Genomic DNA, 22,866 nt, shown 5'->3' on the forward strand with positions numbered 1-22,866 from the left:
GAGTGAGTGTAGAGTTTTACATCTAATCAACAGATTGAGTTATCAGTTTGAGAGGTCCATACCAATTGTCAGTTACGGAATACAGTAATGGAGTTAAATGGACACAGAGCTCGGCTATAGCTGCACATTGGAGTAAATTATGCAAAATAACTTCTATTACCAAACATACCCTAAAAATATAGGAGCAATAATTCAAATCCCAATAGCATAACAATAATGTGCATGATTACCCAATTATTAACTGATGGAATGAAGGTGTCATGCTGCATGAAATCTACTGCACTGAATATAGTACAAAAAGTACTGTATTGCCTATTTAAGAATTTACTTAAATATTTTTTTGTACTTATCAAGTAATAAATTCAAAAACCAGTGTGCAGTCTTTGCATAAATCCGCTATGCTAGGCAGATACACAGCATGCACACTGGATTTTACGTTTATACCTCCATAAATGCAAAGACACATTAAAGTCAATTGGGATAATTAAATATGTCAACAATAAGAACTTCACACACAGCATATTTAAACATTAACTGTAACTGTAGACAACAGTACAAAATCAGTGACATCGTCTAACACAAGCCCCACCCATTCTATCAACCAATCAGGAGTCATCTGTTAGTGGGCGTGGCCAAAATGTATTGTTTGATAATGGAAACAAAACCCATACTTTGTTTGTATTGTTAGCCAATGAAATGCCACACAATCATATTTTATTGAATGTAACATCGACATGTGACATGTGACACACTTGAGGAAGCACCTGACCACATGCAAATAAAGAAGTCTCCTGAAACAGCTTGCTTTTCAGAATCTTTTTCTACTCATTGGTTAAGAAATACCCAACAGATTTGACCCAAGGGATTAAGAAATATTGAATACCAAAAAACTATCAATGTGAGCAAATAATCAATGACACCAAATATTATCTGGAGCCCTGTAATATCAATGTACCTGTCCTTGACCAAAGTCTTCCATCCCTGTCTCACGTTCCAGATTGTCCTCAAATAGATCACAGTGTAGAGAGTCTGTCCGTCGACGGTAACCAGCATACGCATGGTGAGACTGCCGATCTGGTCTGGAGGAATATGATAATGGCCATTTGTATTGAAACTTATCCACCCTCAAAAGCATGTACATAACACTACTATACTGTGGTGATAGTTACTATAATATGTGTGTGCTCAGCACCACCTGCCCCTTATAGTAACATCAAGCCCATTAGACTGAGACCAGGTACACTGTAGGAAACAGTGAGATTTGTACCCGGTCCCTTACAGTTAGGGCACCCCACGGCAGCCATTTAACCTAATCTCAAACCAATGTCTCAATCTCTCTACACAAATTCATTCATCCACAAGAATTCTCAGTTCCTTGGGCCAGAGTAACCCGATGTTAAACTGACATCTGTCTCTCCAATGCTCTTCCATGTAAAGATGATGATGATGATGATGATGATGATGATGATGTGTGTGTTTAGTCACTAACATTGAGATGATCCGTGGCATGTGTTTATGCTAAGTCTCATCCACAAAGATAGGGATGACATGATACAAGGTCACGATATGATACCTGTCACGATATGCATATTTCACATGGAAACATCTTGAACATAAATATTTCAGAGCAGGTTCAAAAGAAAAAGCTAGCTGTAGCCACATGTTTGTAGCAGCTATTTGTAGTAGTGAACTTAAGTAATTTATTTCAGCAAGATTATCGTCTTGTATCGATACAGAAAGAAACATAATGTGCATCGTATCATGCATTAAAACTCACAATGCACCGGTGCAGCAATGTATTCCCCCCAACACACACTTTACAACCTACCTGGCAGCACACAGATTCTGGATCTCTTGCTCTATCAGACCCCGGACCCCGACACACACTTTACAACCTACCTGGCAGCACACAGATTCTGGATCTCTTGCTCTATCAGACCCCGGACACTGACACACACTTTACAACCTACCTGGCAGCACACAGATTCTGGATCTCTTGCTCTATCAGACCCCGGACCCCGACACACACTTTACAACCTACCTGGCAGCACACAGATTCTGGATCTCTTGCTCTATCAGACCCCGGACACTGACACACACTTTACAACCTACCTGGCAGCACACAGATTCTGGATCTCTTGCTCTATCAGACCCCGGACACTGACACACACTTTACAACCTACCTGGCAGCACACAGATTCTGGATCTCTTGCTCTATCAGACCCCGGACCCCGACACACACTTTACAACCTACCTGGCAGCACACAGATTCTGGATCTCTTGCTCTATCAGACCCCGGACACTGACACACACTTTACAACCTACCTGGCAGCACACAGATTCTGGATCTCTTGCTCTATCAGACCCCGGACCCCGACACACACTTTACAACCTACCTGGCAGCACACAGATTCTGGATCTCTTGCTCTATCAGACCCCGGACCCCGACACACACTTTACAACCTACCTGGCAGCACACAGATTCTGGATCTCTTGCTCTATCAGACCCCGGACCCCGACACACACTTTACAACCTACCTGGCAGCACACAGATTCTGGATCTCTTGCTCTATCAGACCCCGGACCCCGACACACACTTTACAACCTACCTGGCAGCACACAGATTCTGGATCTCTTGCTCTATCAGACCCCGGACACTGACACACACTTTACAACCTACCTGGCAGCACACAGATTCTGGATCTCTTGCTCTATCAGACCCCGGACCCCGACACACACTTTACAACCTACCTGGCAGCACACAGATTCTGGATCTCTTGCTCTATCAGACCCCGGACCCCGACACACACTTTACAACCTACCTGGCAGCACACAGATTCTGGATCTCTTGCTCTATCAGACCCCGGACCCCGACACACACTTTACAACCTACCTGGCAGCACACAGATTCTGGATCTCTTGCTCTATCAGACCCCGGATCATTGACAGTTTCTTGCCACACCTGCAACAGTCACATGTTAGAGGTCAGAGGTTAGAGGTCGTGTCCATTGGTTAGTATTCTTGTCCAAGGTTAGCAAGTGAGTGAATGTTGTTTAGCGTCTGAATCAGCAGTGTCCTATCTATACAAGTGTCCTGTAAATAATTGAGTCTGGACCAGATAATCCAGTGATTGACATCATGAGCATTGATCTATGCAATTGGGATATGATGCATGCATCAATGATGCCAGTAAGCCTGATCACCTGGGCTCCGTTCCACAAAGCAATCTTTGTGCTACGTTGATCGTAAAACTCTGATAAAGTATGGCAGTTACGACCAACTTAGCACTAAGATCGCTTTGTGGAACGGGGCCCTGATCCTGTTAGTCGCCTTTGACAAGCTAAAGACCAATTCCAAATGACATCTTCACGGGGGGGGTATCAGAGGTTAAAAGGACATGGCATAGGTAAAAGGTGTTGAGGTAAAAGAAGAGAAACAAAGAGGCAAGGTTTACCGTGTATGCAGGAAGGCCAGAGGCTTGTCCCTGGGCTGGACCTCGAACATGCTGTTGCCAGGGTTGCCAGCAAATGGGATGAGGATGGACTGCAGAAGGAGGGCCGTGATGGCCTTCACCGAGATCACCATCACCTGGCTGCGATCCACCTCCTCCTGGGAACACACACAGTTGGTTGGAATAGATCATCACAATCTTTAAGGCAGTGCTGTCTGTCATCACATAATCAAATGTACTGTTGCACAGATATATAGGGGGACCAAGCATTTAATATTCGGAAGAAGGGGTGACTTCATATTTTTCATTCGCTACTTCAACACACACAATATTTTTCATTCGCTACTTTAACACACACAATATTTTTCATTCGCTACTTCAACACACACAATATTTTTCATTCGCTACTTCAACACACACTATATTTTTCATTCACTACTTCAACACACACTATATTTTTCATTCACTACTTCAACACACACTATATTTTTCATTCACTACTTCAACACATGCAATATTTTTCATTCACTTCTTCAACACACACAATAAATTTAATTCACTACTTCAACATACAAAATATTTTTCATTCACTACTTCAACACACACAATATTTTTCATTCACTACTTCAACACATACAACATTATTCCTTTGAAGGGAGGAGCTGAAATAACCATTTTGTTTAGGAAATCCAAATCCAAATTCAGATTTTTTATATCCTAGTATTTTATGGAACAATTCATATGTGAAGAAGAAAAAACACACAAAAAACAGCCTCCTCCCCCCTTCCTAGAATATCAAATGTCAGTCCCATATGATGTCATTGGAAATTAAGTAGCAGGATTATTAGTGGGGATCCTCCAGAGACACTCACCTCATGCGTTAGATCCATGCCCCCTGACACAGGGTTGAGTAGTGCTAGCAGACTCATCCACGTCTCCTCAAACTGCTGCCGACTCACCCAGCCTACAGCAACAACACAGGAGTGTAACCATGTATTGTGTGCAACCACGTATCGCAATATGTTTTATCAAGTATCTGGCGTTGGATGAAAATGTTCTGGCATCTTTGTCTTACCCAGTGTGAGCCTACAGCAACAACAGTATGAGTGTAACCATGCATTGTAGAGTTGATGTGTTCAATTTCACACCATGTATCACAATATGTCAAGTATTTGGCATTGGATGAAAGTGTTTCTTTGTCTTACCCAGCGTGTTGACCCGCAAAACAAATTCCCTCAAGACTTCTTTCTCCTGTAGAAAGTCCACAGGTAATGGAGGTAGTTTCGTCTTCAGATCTCCTGAGGGGGAGGGAGCCCAGCCCAGCTTCCATACAAGTGGCGGTGTTCTAGCGTATGTGTTGACGAGCTGGAGCCGACCAAGACCTGCAGATTAATAGGTAAGATGAACATAATGCCATCTAGAAAGTCAGCGGTCTAACGCACCCAGCCACCGTGGAAGCTGAGTGGCTTAGATTGCTGACTTTGTGAGACTAGGTGCCTCACTCTGGCAGTGTGGGTTCGAATCCTGGATGGGACTCAACCTAAAACAAGTACTAGAATCTGTACTTTAATAAAAATGTGTTATGCCAACTATAACATTTGTCAAATGGGTAAGATGTTCAAATATATGTCACTTATCACAGAATCATAAAAAAAACACCTTAACTTGCTACATGTCCAATGAATTTCTTCAGTCAGAAGAATTTAGACCTGTCAGTTAAAATAACATGAAATCTGTCAGTTAAATCCATAAATGCAGAGAGATTGTGTTGCAAGTCATGTATATTACAGATTGAACATTTTGAAATAAAAAATAGGATAATATATTTGTAGTGACTTGCACATAAATTGGTTTTACTTACCATGCTTATTTGACTTGTCTTGAGTCACTGACTTAGCATAATAAATGTCAGTCCCTCATAGTGGTACTAAGATTGACTGATGTCCTTATATCTAATACACTGACCACTACATTGTGACAACAACATTCAGATACTCTGAAAATCCACTCTATGTCATCAGTGGAAATCCACTCCAAGCTATTACTGACTGAAAATTGGATTGTTATGTTGTACTGACCAATGACGATGTTCCTGATCGGAGCTGCTATGACTGGGGGCAGGGGGAGACTAGTCTGGGTCTTTGGTTTCAGGCGAGTCTGTAGACAGTGAACCAACTCCGAGATCTGGTCACAAGCACGGATCAGGTAGGTAGACTCTGGAAAACAGAAGAGATGACATGAAATCATTTATTGGTTCATTGCAATCACCATGTCCTCTTTTCCCAATGTAAGTTTTTTGTAGGAGTTTTAGGAGTTGCTATAGACAAAACAATTACAAACATGTCTAAAAATGACACATAAAAGGTCTGTAAAACAAACACTCTGACAATACAGGGTTTTACATGACGCAGAAATGTGCATCCTGTACACACAAATGTATAGAATGGACGAAGGAACAATCTTTAGTGCCACCCGGGGATGCACAATCATATCCATTGTATCAAATTTGTGACAAGAAATGAAAAGGGCCTGTAATTAGAGTATTTATTAAGTCTTACACTACAGTAGAGTACAGTACACTAAAGAACAGTACAGTACAGTACACTACCGTACACTACACTACAGTACACTAAAGTACAGTACACTTACAGTACAGTACAGTACACTATTTCATTACAATACAGTATTTATTAAGTCTTACACTACAGTAGAGTACAGTACAGTACACAACCGTACACTACACTACAGTACACTAAAGTACACTACAGTACAGTACATTACACTAAAGTACACTACACTACCGTACACGACACTACAGTACAGTACAGCACACTACAGTACAGTACATTACACTATACTACAGTGCACTATAGTACACTACACTATAGTACACTACACTATACTACAGTACAGTACACTACACTAAAGTACAGTACACTACACTACCATACACTACAGTACAGCACACTACAGTACAGTACACTATAGTATAGTACAGTACAGTACAGTACACTATACTACCGTACACTACTCTAGATTACAGTACACTACAGTACACTACACTTACAGTACAGTACAGTACAGTACAGTACAGCACACTACAGTACAGTACAGCACACTACAGTACAGTACACTACACTATACTACAGTACACTGCACTACACTACACTACACTACACTACACTACCTTACACTACACTACAGTACAGTACAGTACACTTACAGTACAGTACAGTACACTATTTCATTACTTTACAGGATCCTCACATGTTCTCTAGGACCCTTGAAACTAATTTTAGTTTTGTAGTACATGGTAACACCCTGCAAATGTCTTCAAAACATGCAAAAGGAAATACAGTTACAGAGATTAATTCCACCAAGAAAGAATAAGGAAATCTTTCAATCTCATGTTGTACCCACCATCTCTGGAATGCATCATGCTGTCATCCTCTCGGTCCTGGTGAGCCAACACAGCCACCTTCTCCCCTGGTAGCACCACCACTGAAACACAAGCAGCACTGCAAGACGCCTGTAGCACACTACCATGACTACAGAGGTTTTCTAGAAACACTTACTCCTCTGCTGCAGTGGTAATACATACCTGGAAACAGGCTAAGCACTGCATTCAACAGAAGTATACATAAAGTAGCCATTTCAAAAATCAGTAATCCAAATGGCATGTTGATGTCTGGTGTCAGGCAAAAACTTTTTTATGCAAACTGTGGGAGTGGTGGGTGCTACCCTTCTTACGAACACCTGGTGTCATAAGTGATTTTCAGTGATCCTTTCATTAATTTTCAGTGCTTTTTTGTCTTTTATGCCTTATGGAATCTGCTTCGATGAATATCTACACAACTGAGACATGATTGATAACATGCATAAACCAAGTCAGCGAGTCTGACCACCCAATCCCCTTTGAGAACGTGTTGAGAATGGCTACTCACAAGATGACATAAGCTGGTACAGTGCGGACGTGATGGTGCACACCCACGTGGAGTGATCAGTCTGACCAATGACGGAGGAGAAGACTTGGTTCTGCAGGACGAGGGACACACACTCCAGACATGTTTGTATCTGCTCCGTGGTCGGCAGCTGGTTGTGCTGGAGCAGCCAACTCAACATCTGGAAACAAAACACTTGTATAACCTCATGTCACTATTTGTTTAATGCCGCACTCAGCAATATTCCAGCTATATGACGGCGGACTGTAAATAATTGAATCTGGACCAGACAATCCAGTGATAAATATCATGAGCATCGATCTAAGCAAATGGGATCGATGACATGCATCAACCAAGTCAGCGAGCCTGACCACCCGATCCCGTTAGTCGCCTCTTACGACAAGCATGGTAACCTTTTACGGCAAGCATGGGTTGCTGAAGACCTATTCTACCCTGGATCTTCATGGGTCACATCTATACAATGGAAACATATGTTCATACACAATACAATCTAATATATGCAGAATGCAAATGGGTATTCATTCATGCTGTGTTTATACTTTGTGACACACATACCATGAAGGGTAAAGTAGCGCTCAACCTGAATGCTGCAGGGAGCAATATTCCATCTAGACCGAGGTGCCTGTAAATCATGGATTCAGGGCCACATAATCCTGTGACTGGGAGCATGAGCAGCTATTCACCCCATCCGTGCATGATGACATGCAACAGCCAGTCACTCACTGTAGGGTTCCAATCCTCATTTAGGCAGCTCTTATGAAAAGCATTCGGCAGGAGCCTACTTTGTTAATTCAGATGGCCAACAAACATGGCATTGTTAGCAGCTGCAAGAATTGCCACTGGGAAAGACTAAGTGTAACATAAGATCCAATCAGCTGGAATTGGTGGGTTCAGTCTAACACAACCTTGAACAGCATTTCAAATTATAGCTCATTTAAACTACTGAAACTCCAGAACTCCAGATTTGAAAATATTTGAAAACAGACCAAATTCCCTTACCTCCATACAAAGAACACTAAAGCGGCACACATCCCCATGAGATTCTGCTGGCACACCTGGTTTCCATGGAAACCTCTGTACAGACACTAAATATTGCGTCAACGCTGACGTCAGTTGAAAATTCATCACAAACCATGTACTATCCGTAAACAAATCCTCAATTCTCTCCATGTATCGAATCTCTTTGGCACTGAGAGAGAGTCTAAAATTCAGGTTTTGATGCGGAATTGGAAGGTGATTGATTATATTGTTAATATGGCGGAACAGAGTGAGCTGAGCTGCCTGGAAGAGTGTGTCTAGACTCGGCTCTGAGGGAGGCAGCTTCTGCTCAGTGTGAGTCTCTCGGTCACGATTGTATCTCACAAGTGTTCGGTACGCGCCCAGCGATATACACTCCTCTAACACTGCCAGACTGAACTCCTGAAAACAGAAACATAAAAGTCAGGTCAAATATATTTCCTTGAATAATGAGGATCATTTTATGCTGCTGTTAATATTCCCACAATATTACAGCAACATTCCAGCAATAATTCCAGCAACATTCCAGCAATAACTCCAGCAATATTTTGAGCAACATTACAGAAATAATTCCAGCAATATTTCGAGCAACATTCCAGCAATAACTCCTACAACATTCCAGCAATAACTCCAGCAATAATTCCAGGAACATTCCAGCAAAATTCCAGAATTTAACCAAAGTTGTCAGCATGACAAGCAAACTTCTAAACCACAAGGCTACCCCATGATCCCAATTTATTGATGGTACTGAAAGTTGAGCTAGCTATCCCTCCACCACTCCGGAAGCAAAATGGCTGGTCCCTGATAATCACCTATGCAAATAACAGGCAGAGCAGCATCCCTGTCAAAAACAGGATGTTAGTGTAGTGCTTGTACTTAATCACCAAATTCGCTGATTCAACCAACCTATGTAAGTTCTTCATCTGATGACAGTTTGTACAGCAGCCTACCTTTGTCATGGTGATAGACAGAATGTCAGCGTAGTCCAGGCGCTGGAGGAGGAAGGCACACTCCCTTGTGTTGGGGTCCATCTGGAAGCACTGGTCCTTCACCACCGACAGGTAGAAGTCCTGCACAGGGAGTACACCAGGGATTACTACTGAGGCAAGCGACACTGGTAGCAGTGTGAATTTTCATGCCTTTCCTTTGACCAGCAAACAAAACAACACTTTGAATGAAATATTGACTTCATATCACCCCTGTCCCAAAAATGATTCAGCATTTCAAGGGATCAGTTCGACAGAATGAAGCGAGACATGAAGAGACTGAAGAATGCAAAAAGGGGCTTTATTGGTAATGTAACTTTAGTCGGAAGCCTGCCTGCATCGATCAGATGTATTTTAATCTTATAAGCTAAACTGAAAACAGATGAGATAAAATCTACTGTAAATAATGCTCAGTCTCAAAATTTTGCAATACACACTGTCATACTTTCGTGCTTATTGTAATTGTCCATTTACCTTGTTGACCTCAATATTTGTGACCTGTTCAGGGGTCAAGGCCAGAGGGTGAGTTTTCTCTGGTGACTTGGCATGTTTGTTGTCCGGAGATTGGAGGATGAGGAACTTGTTGAGGAGGGAGACAAGGCGGGCATGTCTGCAACATAACACACACCATCACAAGGAAGTACTTAGAGAAAACATCACATTATTTACAAAAGTATGAAACTAAAAAAGAAGCATCACTTTTTGTCTAAAGCATCAACTTCAAAACAGACAAGACAAAACTCAAGATTAATAATGTCCTGCTTACTTCGAAACACTTTCAGTTGAATCAACTCAAGTTATTGAGAATGAATGCAAGTACAGAGCTAATGACTTCCAAATAAAGTTGATTGGTTGGTTTGTTATTTAACGCCACACTCAGCAATATTCCAGCTATATGACGGCGGTCTGTAAATAATCAAGTCTGGACCAGACAAACCAGTGATTAATATCATGAGCATTGATCCATGCAATTGGGATCGATGACATGCATCAACCAAGTCAGCGAGCTTGACCACCCTATCCCGTTAGTCGCCTTTCACGAGAACCCTAGTTACGGCAAGCATGGGTTGCTGAAGACCTATTCTACCCTGGAATCTTCTCCATATACAAATTTCTGTAGAGTGAGTAACTATTGTTTTACGTCACATCAGCAATCTTACAGCAATTCGTGGCGAGATTTCAGTAGAAGACTTTGGGATTCATCAAAATGATCAGCTCACCCAATTGATGAAGTTAGCACTGATTATCATAAAAGAAAGATTATCAGGATCATCAATGATGTTTCCAGAGAAATGAAATACAGATGAATCAGCTTCAACTGGCCTTGCCAAAGTGCCATGGTGCCTTCGAAATAAAACTGTCTTCAGGCATGAAATAAATATCAGATATTTTGTGCATTCAGACAGTTACAATATGAGATATGTAATGGCATATCTAACAAGTTGTGTCAATAATCTACCTCTGTATTAATCCATTGGATCTCATAAACTGCAGTAACTTCTCTAAATCCTCAAGTGGTAACTGCTTGCTGCTGTCCTCATAGTTCTCCGCGAGCAACATCTCAACTCGGCGACATGCGATAGTGTCGCACATCCTTGCGACAGCCAGCTGATGTGTGTTGAGAAACTTGTCTATCAGAAGCGTCAGTAACGCCCCACTCTGCGTCAGATGGATTGCTTCTATGCATTTCAGGGTCTTCTTCACAAGAGAGGGCTGAAACATTCACCAGACATTTACAAAATAGGACATAAACAAGCATGAATTACTCAAAGGCATCAGTTCACCAACTTAACCAAGTTTGGTTAAGCTATCTCTCATGGCTTTGGAGTATTGCTTAAGAAACGAAATGTGATGGACGGATGGACGGACAGACAGCACCCATTACTTTTCCCCCCTTCCACTTCAGGGGGTAATAACATGATATTTATTTGATAGTTTTGCATGCTGATTCAATGTTTCAAAGATACATAATTTTAATTTCTACTGGTGTTCTTGGTCATCTGAGCACAACCAAAGCAAACCAAACAAGCTTGATGATTAATATATCTGCCCATGTTTGTGTTGTCTATGTTTTATACCTCCGACAGCAACAGTCCAGCCCTATCATGGTGGCATATAGCTACAGAAGTATCCCGTTAGTCGCCTCTTACAACAAGCATAGTCGCCTTTTACAGCAAGCATGGGTTGCTGAAGACCTATTCTATCCCGGATCTTCACAGGTCCCATATTCAAACATTAGTTCCCTGAGAACGGGAAGACACAGTTGGAAAAATGTGGGTTAGAAATGAAACCTGAAGACATGAAATTTGTGGAACCCAGGCGAGCGAGCCTGCATGTTTGCTGTTTCAGTCTCAAAGGGTAGTTTGGGCATTGAATATGCATGAATTTCACTAAATGTCCTGAAGGGACAATACACATGAGCAGAAAGGGAATTCCACCGACATTCCATAGTAATGAAAGTAGTAGTCTGTCTTGGTTTTCATTCATTGGGAGATGAATGCAATAACATGTGACCAATTCAGCTAATCAGAATGCAGGAATTACGATGAACACAACGGAAATTTAACTATAAGGCTATGAAGGTAATGAAAATCAAATGTGATTGAATGCAGTTAAATCTCACCCTGGAGACATTTTCACATCTTGCATGTATGGCTTGTATGAAGAGGCTGCTGGCGGCCGAGTTGCGATGTATGGCGCTGATGAAATCCTGCACTGGTGACTCATCAGAAAGCTCAATCAGATCAGACACGTGGTTTATGATCAGCCATGTCATGTGCTCTGCATCATTTAGGTTCTCACACTGGAAATGAAGATAAACATTGAAAAATACTGCACTGATTCAGAAACTTCATGAGAGGGCATTATGTAAAACAAATGACATATTAATTTCATATACTGCAAAACACCATTAATCTGCACAGAAGGGCTCCTAGTAAAACCGTCCAGCTTAATATCAAATCATGGGTAAACAGTGATGAAGACGTGGTTGTTAGAAAAGCAAGGTGTCTGGATTACTGGGGTTTGGATTAACAAGGTTCACTGTAGTCCTACCATGGCAATAAGCTTAGGAGCTCAAGAACATTTTGCATATACAGACACATTGCTTTCAAAATTAAAATAAGATGCCATACCCAGGTTTCAGATCGGTAAATTTTCTAGGACACGAATTGTCAGCATCATGGACTGACCACTTCTTTAAGTGGCATTTAGAAGTTGGAGGACTAAGTAAGGATACGATATATGGATGAACAACCTTTTTATTCCAATTAGAAGCGATGTTTTGGTGTAGGTCCTAACACTGTTAACAAGCAAGTGATGTGCAGAGTATGGTTGACAAGCATGTATACAGGTATGAGGCAGTGTTTATACAGTTCAGTAGATTAGGATGAAGTTACACTGGAGTGGACAAGCACACAAAAGGGGTGATATAAGTTAAACATCATAAGGTGAAGGTGAAGCCAGTAGTATAAACAAACTGACCACGTAGTCACAGAAGAGGATGAGTCCACCCCGTCTCAGCAGCTCCAGCTGACAACACTGCAGCGTCCGCTTCTTTAGGTCCACCATGTTGCCCTGGCGACTGTCACAGAATAACAGCGATATAACTAACAGGTTTGGTCCACCAGTCCTTATAATGATAACATATAGCAAAACCCTTAAAAACGTCAAATTTCTACGAGTCCTTACACTTACTTTACTATCGGGCAGTTTGGCAAGGACTATAGGACTAGTGCCAATTCTAACACTGGAATAACACCAAATTGAGGGGTGGCTTAGACTGATATTTTGCAATTATTTCTGGGATGATATACTATGCACATGAAGCCAAGAATAGCTTCTATGAACAGACATAAGTGGAGTTGGTGGAATTTCTACTGTCACACATGTGCAGAGCAAACATTGTTAAACATAAATATGAGCTAAATGTGAGCAGAATAAATTCATCATTAGACTTTCATCCCACCAACCTTAATACCAAACAAACCACCTCACATTGTTCTAAGATATGCCTACAACCAAGACTGAGTAAAAAAGGTTTTATGCTACTTCTAGCATTATTCCACCAGAAATGGGCTTCACACATTGTAACCATGTGGGGAATCGAACCTGGTGAACGCTATTACCACTAGGCTACCCCACCGCCACCTCCACACAAGAAACATAGCCAGGTGAGTTCCCTTCCTTCTGTACTTGATGAAATGAATGAGTGACTATGGTTTTATGCCACTTCTTGCATTATTCCACCAGAAATCAGCTTCACACATTGTACCCATGTGGGATTGAACCCGTGTCTTCGGCGAGACATTTAACCACTACACTACCCCACCACCCACCTAATGAAACGCATAGTATATGTAGTACTACCAAGTACTCATTTGTCATGTGAATAGACAGTTAATTTAAAAAGATGCCTTGCAGTTTCTTTATTTCTTTTTTAAGTGCCTCCCACCTAAAAAATCTGGATGGAAATCTGATAATTTATTGTGGCCTAACATAACTTCATCTCCTTACCTAGGGCTGACCATGAGGTACTTCTGTGGCGTGTGCATCACCTGGCTCCACATGCTCTGGTCGTCAAAGTTGAGGAGGATGAGGACGTTGCACCACAGCATCGTCAGTGTTGGGTACACAGTGTTGAGCGCCAGCAGCAGCTGGTTGATCTCGCGCACACTGTACACGTTGCGAGGACAGTCCATCTGCATGATGCGCATGGCTGCCGTGGCAACGCGGCGGTACAGCCCGGACTGGAACATGTGTGTGATGTACAGGATGAGGTGGCACATCTGCTGGACCAGAAAGTGCAGGTTGTTGTCGGAGGAGTGGATGGTCACAGATTCCTTGTTCAGGGTTTCTGCACACTTGCCTATTGCTTGCAACAGGAACCTAGGGTAGAGAGTAGAGAGTTAGCTTACGATGTATAATAGAATAAAACTGCATTTGAGCAGATACTAGTACCTGGATACCTGTGGTATAATAATAATAATAATAATAATAATAATAATAATAATAATAATAATAACAACAAAAACAATAATAATAATAATAAAGGGAGTTGTTTTATGGCCACTTTGAACAGAATAATAAACAAAACAAAATGTTCATATCATTATTAAAAGGTGATATCAAACATTATAGTGAACAACAGCAGCTAACATATATTCAAACTCATTTTCTTAATATGTGGTTAAAGAACTTTGTGTAACAATACCATGCAAATATCTCCTCTGGGATCAGATCGCTGTAGTCCTCAATGTTAGTGTCTCTCTCCCCGGCGTCCCGCGTCAGGGGGAACGACAGCCCCACGTCCACGAGGCGGGACAACACCACCTCCTCCTTAGACTGGGAGACCAGCACTCTCATGACGGACAGTACGAGACACATCCAGCGCTGCAGGCCCTGGACACATGACTGCAGGACACAGGCAACCCATCAGTCATGTACTAACATTACATCGCAGAGAGTGAGGGGTTAGTTTCATGAAACTTTGAACATTATTGTTGTGACAAAAACATTATGATTTATAATTTCCTTATAGTGAGTTAGTATGGTTTGGTGCCGCTTTTAACAATATTCCAGCAATATCACGGCTGGGGACACCGGAAAATGGGATTCGCACACACTTGGGATAATCTTGAAGCATGCTTGTGGTTAGTGGATCCTGCCATGGCTAAGGAATGTAACTCTGCATAGCCTTGCAGAGCATTAGAACAAAAGACGTGAAGTAAAGAAGACAGTTCTATGTTTGGCTAGCTTTTAAAACATTTTACTAGGTCTAACTATCTTTGTATTATTGATGGTATTTTCACAAAGCGTTCGCAATTTGTTTAACATTGTAATCATCAACATTCCAGCTATATCATGTCAGTCTATAAGAATCAAATCTGGGCCAGGCAAACAAGCGCTTGATATAAATCTGCATGACCAATGCTATTGGATCAAGATGACACACAATAAACCTTGTCACAAATACTGACCACCTTATCCTTAACAGAAGGCCCTTACAACAGTGTGGGGTACCATGAACCTGTTACGTCTGGAATCCCAACAAGTCTTTAAGCATCTTAGTAACATCTAAATATTTTTTTACATTTGCATACTTATTCTGCATTACTCCTTAATGCATTTACTGCTTTTTACAGAGAGACGAAGCTGTGAGAGGTCCAGCTGCAGAAGTTGTTCCAACAAGTTGTGTGGAAGTACCCTCGCAGAGCTGTCACGTGACCCGGAAGCAGTGACGTCACAAAAGAGCACATTACTCCTTTGTCACTCAAAACAGATAGCAGTAAATGGATTAGGAAGTAATGCAAGATAAGGTAAATAATCCAAGTATTCTACATATTCCTTACAATGTCCCCTGGGGATCCGAGCAGCCCCTTCAGCAGGATGTCGACTGGTCTGAAGACACTGGGCGCTACTGACTCAAACAACCGGTGCAGGACGTCCAGCGAAGCCTGTCGGTCAATGTTGATCTGGAACCAATGCACAAAGTTGTATCTCCACATGTCTTCTGTATCATGATCCACTCACCTCAGTAAGTGATGGGAGTCACCTAGGATGGCTTAAAGTTAGGACAACTTGAAATGGCCTCTGGAAAATGGAAAATACACACAGAGGGTTCCATTGCCAGTGGTTTATCATACTGCTGTCAGCAGTGAGTTAAGTAACAGCTATTTCACCACAGTCAGTAAATAATCAGACAAAGCAGAATGGATAGAATTAGGAGATAAAGCAACTGTTTTGAAATTTGGTGAAGTCCCACTGTAGAGTAGATACCTCTTTATTTTAATTTTGAACCGAGCAAACCCCCTCCCACCCCTCTTCCCTCACCAAACCATCAAAGCATCAATCCTTCTATCGTCAAAGCTATGTAACGGAAAGCTGACAAAGATCATAGCATTCTGACATATCCTGTAATTAATTATTGCTTGTTTATCATCATGGACATGACATTAAGACTATCACAAGTAATGTGAAGTATGAGATATCAAATTGCTGTGTTGTCAACTACTTCTCATGTTACAATTCCTCCAAATGGAACGAGTGAATCACCTGTTGTTTGGCTAGAGCTGGCAGCACAGTGTCGATGACTTGTCGAGATAGACGCTTCCACTTGTCCTCACTCTCTCTGTGGCACTGCTGAAGAACTATCACAAACATCTCCAGCGCCTGCAGCAGCAAAAACAAATGTGGAATAAATATGGCGTGAGTGAGTGAGTGAGGTTTTACACCCCTTTTAGCAATATTCTAGCAATATCACGTCGGGGGACACCAGAAATGGGCTTCACACTTTGTGCCCATGTGGGGAATCGAACCTGGGTCCTTAGCCTGACAGGTGAACACTCTTACTACTAGGCTACCCCACCGCCCTATGGCATGATGACACAAAGTAGACAATGGAATGGTGTATTGTTTTCTTGAATGTCAGAATGTCAGATTTTATAATATCACAACAGTTAATCTGCTATGTCAGGGTGTTCTTTTACTCTTTTTTGACTAGTATACATTAGAACTTGCCAGTGATAACTTTCACTGCATACTCCAAATAATCAAGTCAGGTAAACTAGCTTCACACATGTGGGGAATCGAACCATAGACTTCGGTGTGATGAGTGAACGTTTTAACCACTAGGCTACCCCACCACCCCCTGATTATGTATTACCTGGTAGTAGTTGATGAGGCGCAGCAGCATGGACACCACCACCTCCCTCTGCGTCTCCAGCTCCTTCCCTACATCCGACTTGCTATTGCCACGGAGCAGGAACAGGTCGTACACCACGCAGCGCAGAGCTGGGATAGCTGTAACATGCATTCCCAAACCTCATACATATATTGTGTGTAGTCCAGCAAATCAATTACTCTATTTGTTTGCTTATTGTTTCAATGCCACACTCAGCACTATTACAGCCATAACCAAGACTTGACCAGACTGACCAGCTATTGATCAACAATCCATGCAATCAGGGTACAATGATATCAATCAACTAAATCACTGATTCTGACCACCCATTTCATTCATTTGACCCTTACAAACTTAGTTCGGTAATTCTAACCTTGAATTAGTGTACTAATCTAATGAATTTGTTAAAGGTGCTGGTCCAAAATACATCAGCGAGCTTATACAATAATACCAATGACAATATTACGGGCAAGTAGCAATCAACTCCTAATTGTCCCTCAAATGCAAACACAATCATTTGGCCACCTTTCAAGTCTGGTCCTGTTCCTTGCAACAACATTCTCAACAACATGAAGAGTGCAAAGGACTTCCATAAATTCAAAGGATTGTAAACACACATTGGAATCTGCCTATAATCTTTACAGAACTTGTGCAATTCATGCTAAGAGCACTACTGAGCAGGTCCTATGACATCCTCGGTTATCCACGGTATTATATCTCTGTTCTGTCACGACAGATAACCTTGACACATCTGCCGCAATAGATTCATCTTGAGTCCATAAAAAAGCTTCAATTATAAATGGGCGATACTAAAAATAGCTGTACACTCAAATGACACCAAGTAAGCTAAAAAAACAATAATAGTCTTGGTTCTCAGGCACCAGCCGAACCATAATAAAGTTTTTCACACATTTCGTTTTTATTTCCATTTTAAAACACACACAAAATCATCCTTAAATATTTCAAGTCCACCGGTAGTCAAATACTGTATTCCAGTATTTTCCTCAACAAGGAATACATTTAAGTAGGGAGGCTACAGACTTGTTTGAACAATCAAAAACAAAACAAAACAAAACAAACTTCCTGCACACACTATATTTTCAAAAGCCATTGGCTGAGAACCAATTCTTTTATATTTTTTTTAAGCCTAAGTGAGAGAAATTCTGTAATTATGAATGATAAGAGAGATGAGAGACGGTGACATCACTTCTTAAACAAGCTATGGTGTTGAATGTGTCCAGGGTACTTACAATAACAGAATGGATATGATACACTCGATATTCGAGGATGGTCTTATCAGAATACTGTCACTTAATAACTCCCTATGTTATCCTTAGATTAACTATGAAACAAATACTGTTGTTCATCACGGTGACACTGGCTGAGGCTACAATGCATGCCCTTGTCACCCCACTGAACACATGAGGGGAAACTCACCATGCGTTGTGGGCTGTAGTCCGCTGGCCATGATGCCGTCACATCGGTGTATAATCCGAGGCATGTCAATGATGGACTTGCTGTGGAACCTCTCGTACGACAACATCACTAGGAACTGGAATATGTGGGGCACCAGCATCTCAGAGTTCCTGGAAACAGTGAAGAACGTCAGCAGGAAGGATCAGAGTTTATCATTACTAGTCGCCATCTTGTAACAACCAATACAAGTGAGACACTTCTCACATCACAGTTGACCCTGTTAGCATGATCATCGCAAAGAATAACAGAAGAGTGAGTGAGTGAGTGAGTGAGTGAGTGAGTGAGTGAGTGTGTGAGTGAATTCGGTTTAACGCCGCTTTTAACAGTATTAGTTATATCACGGTGTGTCAGCTTAATGTGGGAGGAAAGCCCGAAGTGAAGCAGGTCTCAGACATTTACCACTTAATTGAAACCCATGAACACTGGCATGGTGCTGACAAACCTAGAAACATAATCGGGGCGAACTCGGATTCGAACCCACAAATCATAGGTTTCTGGCATGCCCAAGGGACGCAACTCTGCACAGCGAATCGCAGCGCCTTAGACGACTGGGCCACTCGTGCCCCAAACATACAGAGAGAATGATAGTGGACACATGATAGAACTACAGTCATTGTCGCACACATATACTTCAAATAAATAATTCTTCGTAACTTGTAATGATAAAGTTGTTACATGTGTCAATAGTGACAAAAGTAACTCATAATAACAAGAAGCCCATTGCTTTAGGATCAGGTTTTGTACTGTAATTTTTACGAGTGGCAATGAGAGAATGAGTTGTTTTCAATGCCACTTTGAACGGTATTCCGATCATATCACAGTGTGGCAGCTAGATGTCAGAGAAAAGCCCAAAGTGATGCAGGTCTCAGACGTTTTCCACTCTGGTTAAAAACCACGAGCACAGGTATGGTGCTGACAAACAGAAATATAATAGGGGCAGACTACGATTCCAAGCCATGCTCCAAGGTTTCTGGCCGGCAGGACACAACTCTGCACATTGTACCTATGTTGGGAATCGAACCCAGGTCCTCGGCGTGACGAGCGATTGCCTTAACCACTATGCTACCCGACCGCCCCTTCACCTGATGAAGTTGTTGTCCATATAAAAAAATGTCATGTAAGCATGGTACTGTACCAGAATCCCAAAGGACAACCCATATATCACAGAGATATCTAATATGAAATGTGAAGAGTTGAAACCAAGAAGATTGTGGAAAGTAAAGTGTCTGTATCTCACCTGATCTGGCCCTCCTCAATGAACTCAAACTGTTTTAGTACAAAACCAATGAAAATTTGGTCGGAGTCAAGGAGACAGTAGTTGACTCGGAGCTGCACCAGCTGGGCCAGAAGGTCGAGGACTTGGCGCTGGAGTTCTAGCGAGCTTGTCACAGTGTACTGCTTCAAGGACTTGATGACTAACGGCTCGAACAGGCGAATGTAGGATGCTATCGCTGACTGAAATACAAGACAATGAAACAGAACTTGAGGATGGCAGTGAGTCTGGAGTAATGTAAGTAACATTTGGTGCAAAAAATAGGGAGTCACTGAGCATTATATTGGCAGTAAGCTTAAACTGTACTTCTTCACAGTAGACTTCTCTGAATTACATGAGGTTGGATGTGTCTATTACTTAAACCACCCTGGGGACATTTGTTGTTGAAGACATTGCTGTACCTTATCCACTTTGCTTCCGGGCTTGAGGATGGCTGGAGTTTTCCTCTCAACTCTCTTCCTCAGCCACATCAGTGAACTGCAACACACACATCAACATATTTCACTACACCAGAAACGGGCGTCCACATTCTATCCATATGGAGTACAGAATCCAGGCCTTCGAAATGATGGGTGAATGCTTTAACCAGCTACAGCTCAACGTGTGATAGGTGAGGTGATATGGATGCCACGTCCATGTGTGTGCGTGCACACATGTACTAGTCCGGGCTAATGCTGATTGTATAGTGCAAGCCCACTGAGATACATGGAAAACTTACTCAGACAGTCTACTGAAGCCGAGCCAACCAATCTTTGTTTTAACCCCTTAATGCCAAGCGGCAGGCAGGGAAAGGACAAGGACCATCTTTTAAAGTCTTTTGGTATGACGAGGCTGGGGACACAACACGCAGGCTTAACGTGTTCAAGTGTTGGAAACAGTTGTATTTAGTTTTGATTTACTGAGGTTTGCACTTGGCCTGATAACTACTTGTGTTACCTTTACCTAGCTCATTACAAATAAAAAAAGAGTAATGATTGCATGCACACAGTTTTCATTTTGGTGACTTCATTGAGCATGGGTTGGTGCTGATGTCACAGATTTAAACTGATGAACTGATGTACCAAAAGATGACAATAAATGGATCAAATAAGCCCAATATGTGATTAACGATCATTGACTAATTATATCAGCAGCTTAGCTAAGCAACTATATTACAGCAATAAACTAAGCAACTATATTACAGCAATAAAATGAGAGTAGCTAAAACAACCCTTTGACAAGATACCAACCAGATGCGTAGAAAGCCAATGAAGTCAGCTGCGACCATTTTAGCACCTGAGTTAATAAATTCCGGGCCACTAGACGATTCTGATACTGGAATGAGACATAATTCTGCACAGCAAATCACAACACCTTAAACTGCTGGGCCACTAGAGCCCAGCCCGTGGAGGCTGCTCAGACTGACCTCTGTGATTCCTCCTGGTCCGTCTGGTTGGCTGCGCGGAGGAAGGCCCCGGCGAAGGAGTGGGTCATGAGTGAGTAGGGCTGGTTGAGACAACACTGGTAGATGCCTGGCTTCAGGCCTGTCATGACCCTCATGGGCTTGCCTGGCTTGCGGCTGTGGAACACACTCTGCTGACTCTCCCACTGGTTGGCAAGGTTGGTGCCAAACAGAGCCTTCAACAGCTGCAAGGTCAAACAAGAAATATCCTCAGTTCTAACAGTTTATGTTTGAGTCACAGGAGTGAATGATTTGTTTGTTTGTTGTTTAATGCCAATGCAATATGCCAGATATATAACAGCTGTCTGTAAATAATTGTGTCTTGGCCAGAGAATCCAGTGATTGACATCATGAGCATCGATCCACACAATTGGGATACAATGACATGCATCAACCAAGTCAGCAAGCCTGACAACCAGAATCGCCTCATACAACAAGCACTGTTGCCTCTTACATCAAGCATGGGTTGCTGAAGACCTATTCTACCCCAGATCTTCACGAGCCATGAGTGAATGGGTGAATAATTATTCCAGTTATTACACAGAGGCCTGTATAGAACTCAAGTCAACAAGCTATTTCATACACTGTAAACCATGAGACCCTCTTTAGTGAGGTTTTAGGACAAGCATGGGGACTGAGGACCTATTTTTCCCCATAATCCCAATGATGGATAGAACTGATGTCACCCTTTCCTCAGTTTCAGCACTGTCCCGAAACAAATACCGGTACATATTATTTTGCGTAAAAATATTATTCAAACTTATCCTGATTCATACCCATGAGCACCCAACCGGCCTCCCCTCTCTCCACTGATGTGTTTTCGGACCATTAATTAGGGTTAAAGAGAGCATGACGAGTTACTGGTCTCGGTCATATGGTTCCGGTGCACCTGCGCGAACACAGGATGCGTAGGGGTGAGATTTTCCTCTGTTCTCTGGGAACACAGGACGTTTCCACTACCTATTCTTATTATTAGATAAAGCTCCCACATACTCCCAACAAAGAGTGACATGTTACCTGTTGTACACACAACACTGTGAAAGTGGGCTCCATGGTCATAGTGCTCTTCAGGTAGCCCAGGAACTCCTCTGCATACTTCCCGATGTCAAAGAGTGTGGCAATCTCCAGGATCTGGGAGAAGACCGCCAGCGTCACCTTCAGCAGGTTACAGAACTTGTCGGAGCTGTTCAGGTCCAGGGAGATCTGGAAACAACAGTCGGACATTAGTTGACATAGCCGGCCGACTGGCTGGTTGTACATGGACTGACACACAATGGAAATGCAGAGTGGATTTGGGAAATAATGTTTAATGAACTGACACAAAACAAAGATATTGGTGTGTCGTAGTAAGGCATACAGGCATGCAACATTGCAATGATGATGTCTGAGTTTGAATCCTCATTCATGTTGTCATACCTGGTCATAAGCTTCCAGTGACTTGATACGTATCAAAAGTCAAGATCCCCTATGCATTTTCAAAGTGTTTCAGTGTATGTAATGTGTAAGGTTACTGAGAAAACTAAACGAAAAGGATGGCTAGTGTTGCACAGTCCCAGCTAATTTCTTCAAAACAAAGTCT

The 22,866-nt window shown here is 42.1% G+C and overlaps 1 protein-coding gene across 2 annotated transcripts in view; it reads right to left on the bottom strand.

Annotated features, from left to right (window-relative positions):
* Positions 1 to 22,866, bottom strand: part of LOC139452707 (huntingtin-like) — a 63,354-nt gene that overhangs the window by 17,854 nt on the left and 22,634 nt on the right. For both annotated transcript variants that reach the window (XM_071234276.1, XM_071234275.1), the window contains exons 20-43: positions 22,305 to 22,490; positions 21,252 to 21,472; positions 20,248 to 20,323; positions 19,811 to 20,028; positions 18,535 to 18,683; positions 17,080 to 17,216; positions 16,470 to 16,586; positions 15,767 to 15,889; positions 14,629 to 14,828; positions 13,932 to 14,303; positions 12,900 to 12,999; positions 12,040 to 12,219; positions 10,876 to 11,129; positions 9,891 to 10,026; positions 9,381 to 9,500; positions 8,413 to 8,832; positions 7,396 to 7,573; positions 6,872 to 6,952; positions 5,530 to 5,667; positions 4,657 to 4,833; positions 4,324 to 4,415; positions 3,455 to 3,609; positions 2,894 to 2,962; positions 956 to 1,079 (exon numbers count right to left, since the gene is read on the bottom strand). In XM_071234276.1, coding sequence (XP_071090377.1) covers positions 956 to 1,079; positions 2,894 to 2,962; positions 3,455 to 3,609; positions 4,324 to 4,415; positions 4,657 to 4,833; positions 5,530 to 5,667; positions 6,872 to 6,952; positions 7,396 to 7,573; positions 8,413 to 8,832; positions 9,381 to 9,500; positions 9,891 to 10,026; positions 10,876 to 11,129; positions 12,040 to 12,219; positions 12,900 to 12,999; positions 13,932 to 14,303; positions 14,629 to 14,828; positions 15,767 to 15,889; positions 16,470 to 16,586; positions 17,080 to 17,216; positions 18,535 to 18,683; positions 19,811 to 20,028; positions 20,248 to 20,323; positions 21,252 to 21,472; positions 22,305 to 22,490 — 4,023 coding nt within the window. The remainder of the gene's footprint in view (positions 1 to 955; positions 1,080 to 2,893; positions 2,963 to 3,454; positions 3,610 to 4,323; positions 4,416 to 4,656; positions 4,834 to 5,529; positions 5,668 to 6,871; positions 6,953 to 7,395; positions 7,574 to 8,412; positions 8,833 to 9,380; positions 9,501 to 9,890; positions 10,027 to 10,875; positions 11,130 to 12,039; positions 12,220 to 12,899; positions 13,000 to 13,931; positions 14,304 to 14,628; positions 14,829 to 15,766; positions 15,890 to 16,469; positions 16,587 to 17,079; positions 17,217 to 18,534; positions 18,684 to 19,810; positions 20,029 to 20,247; positions 20,324 to 21,251; positions 21,473 to 22,304; positions 22,491 to 22,866) is intronic.

This window comes from Haliotis cracherodii, unplaced genomic scaffold (assembly GCF_022045235.1).
Source record: "Haliotis cracherodii isolate W230 unplaced genomic scaffold, xgHalCrac1.p SCAF_9, whole genome shotgun sequence".
Classification (NCBI taxonomy): Eukaryota; Metazoa; Mollusca; class Gastropoda; order Lepetellida; family Haliotidae; genus Haliotis; species Haliotis cracherodii.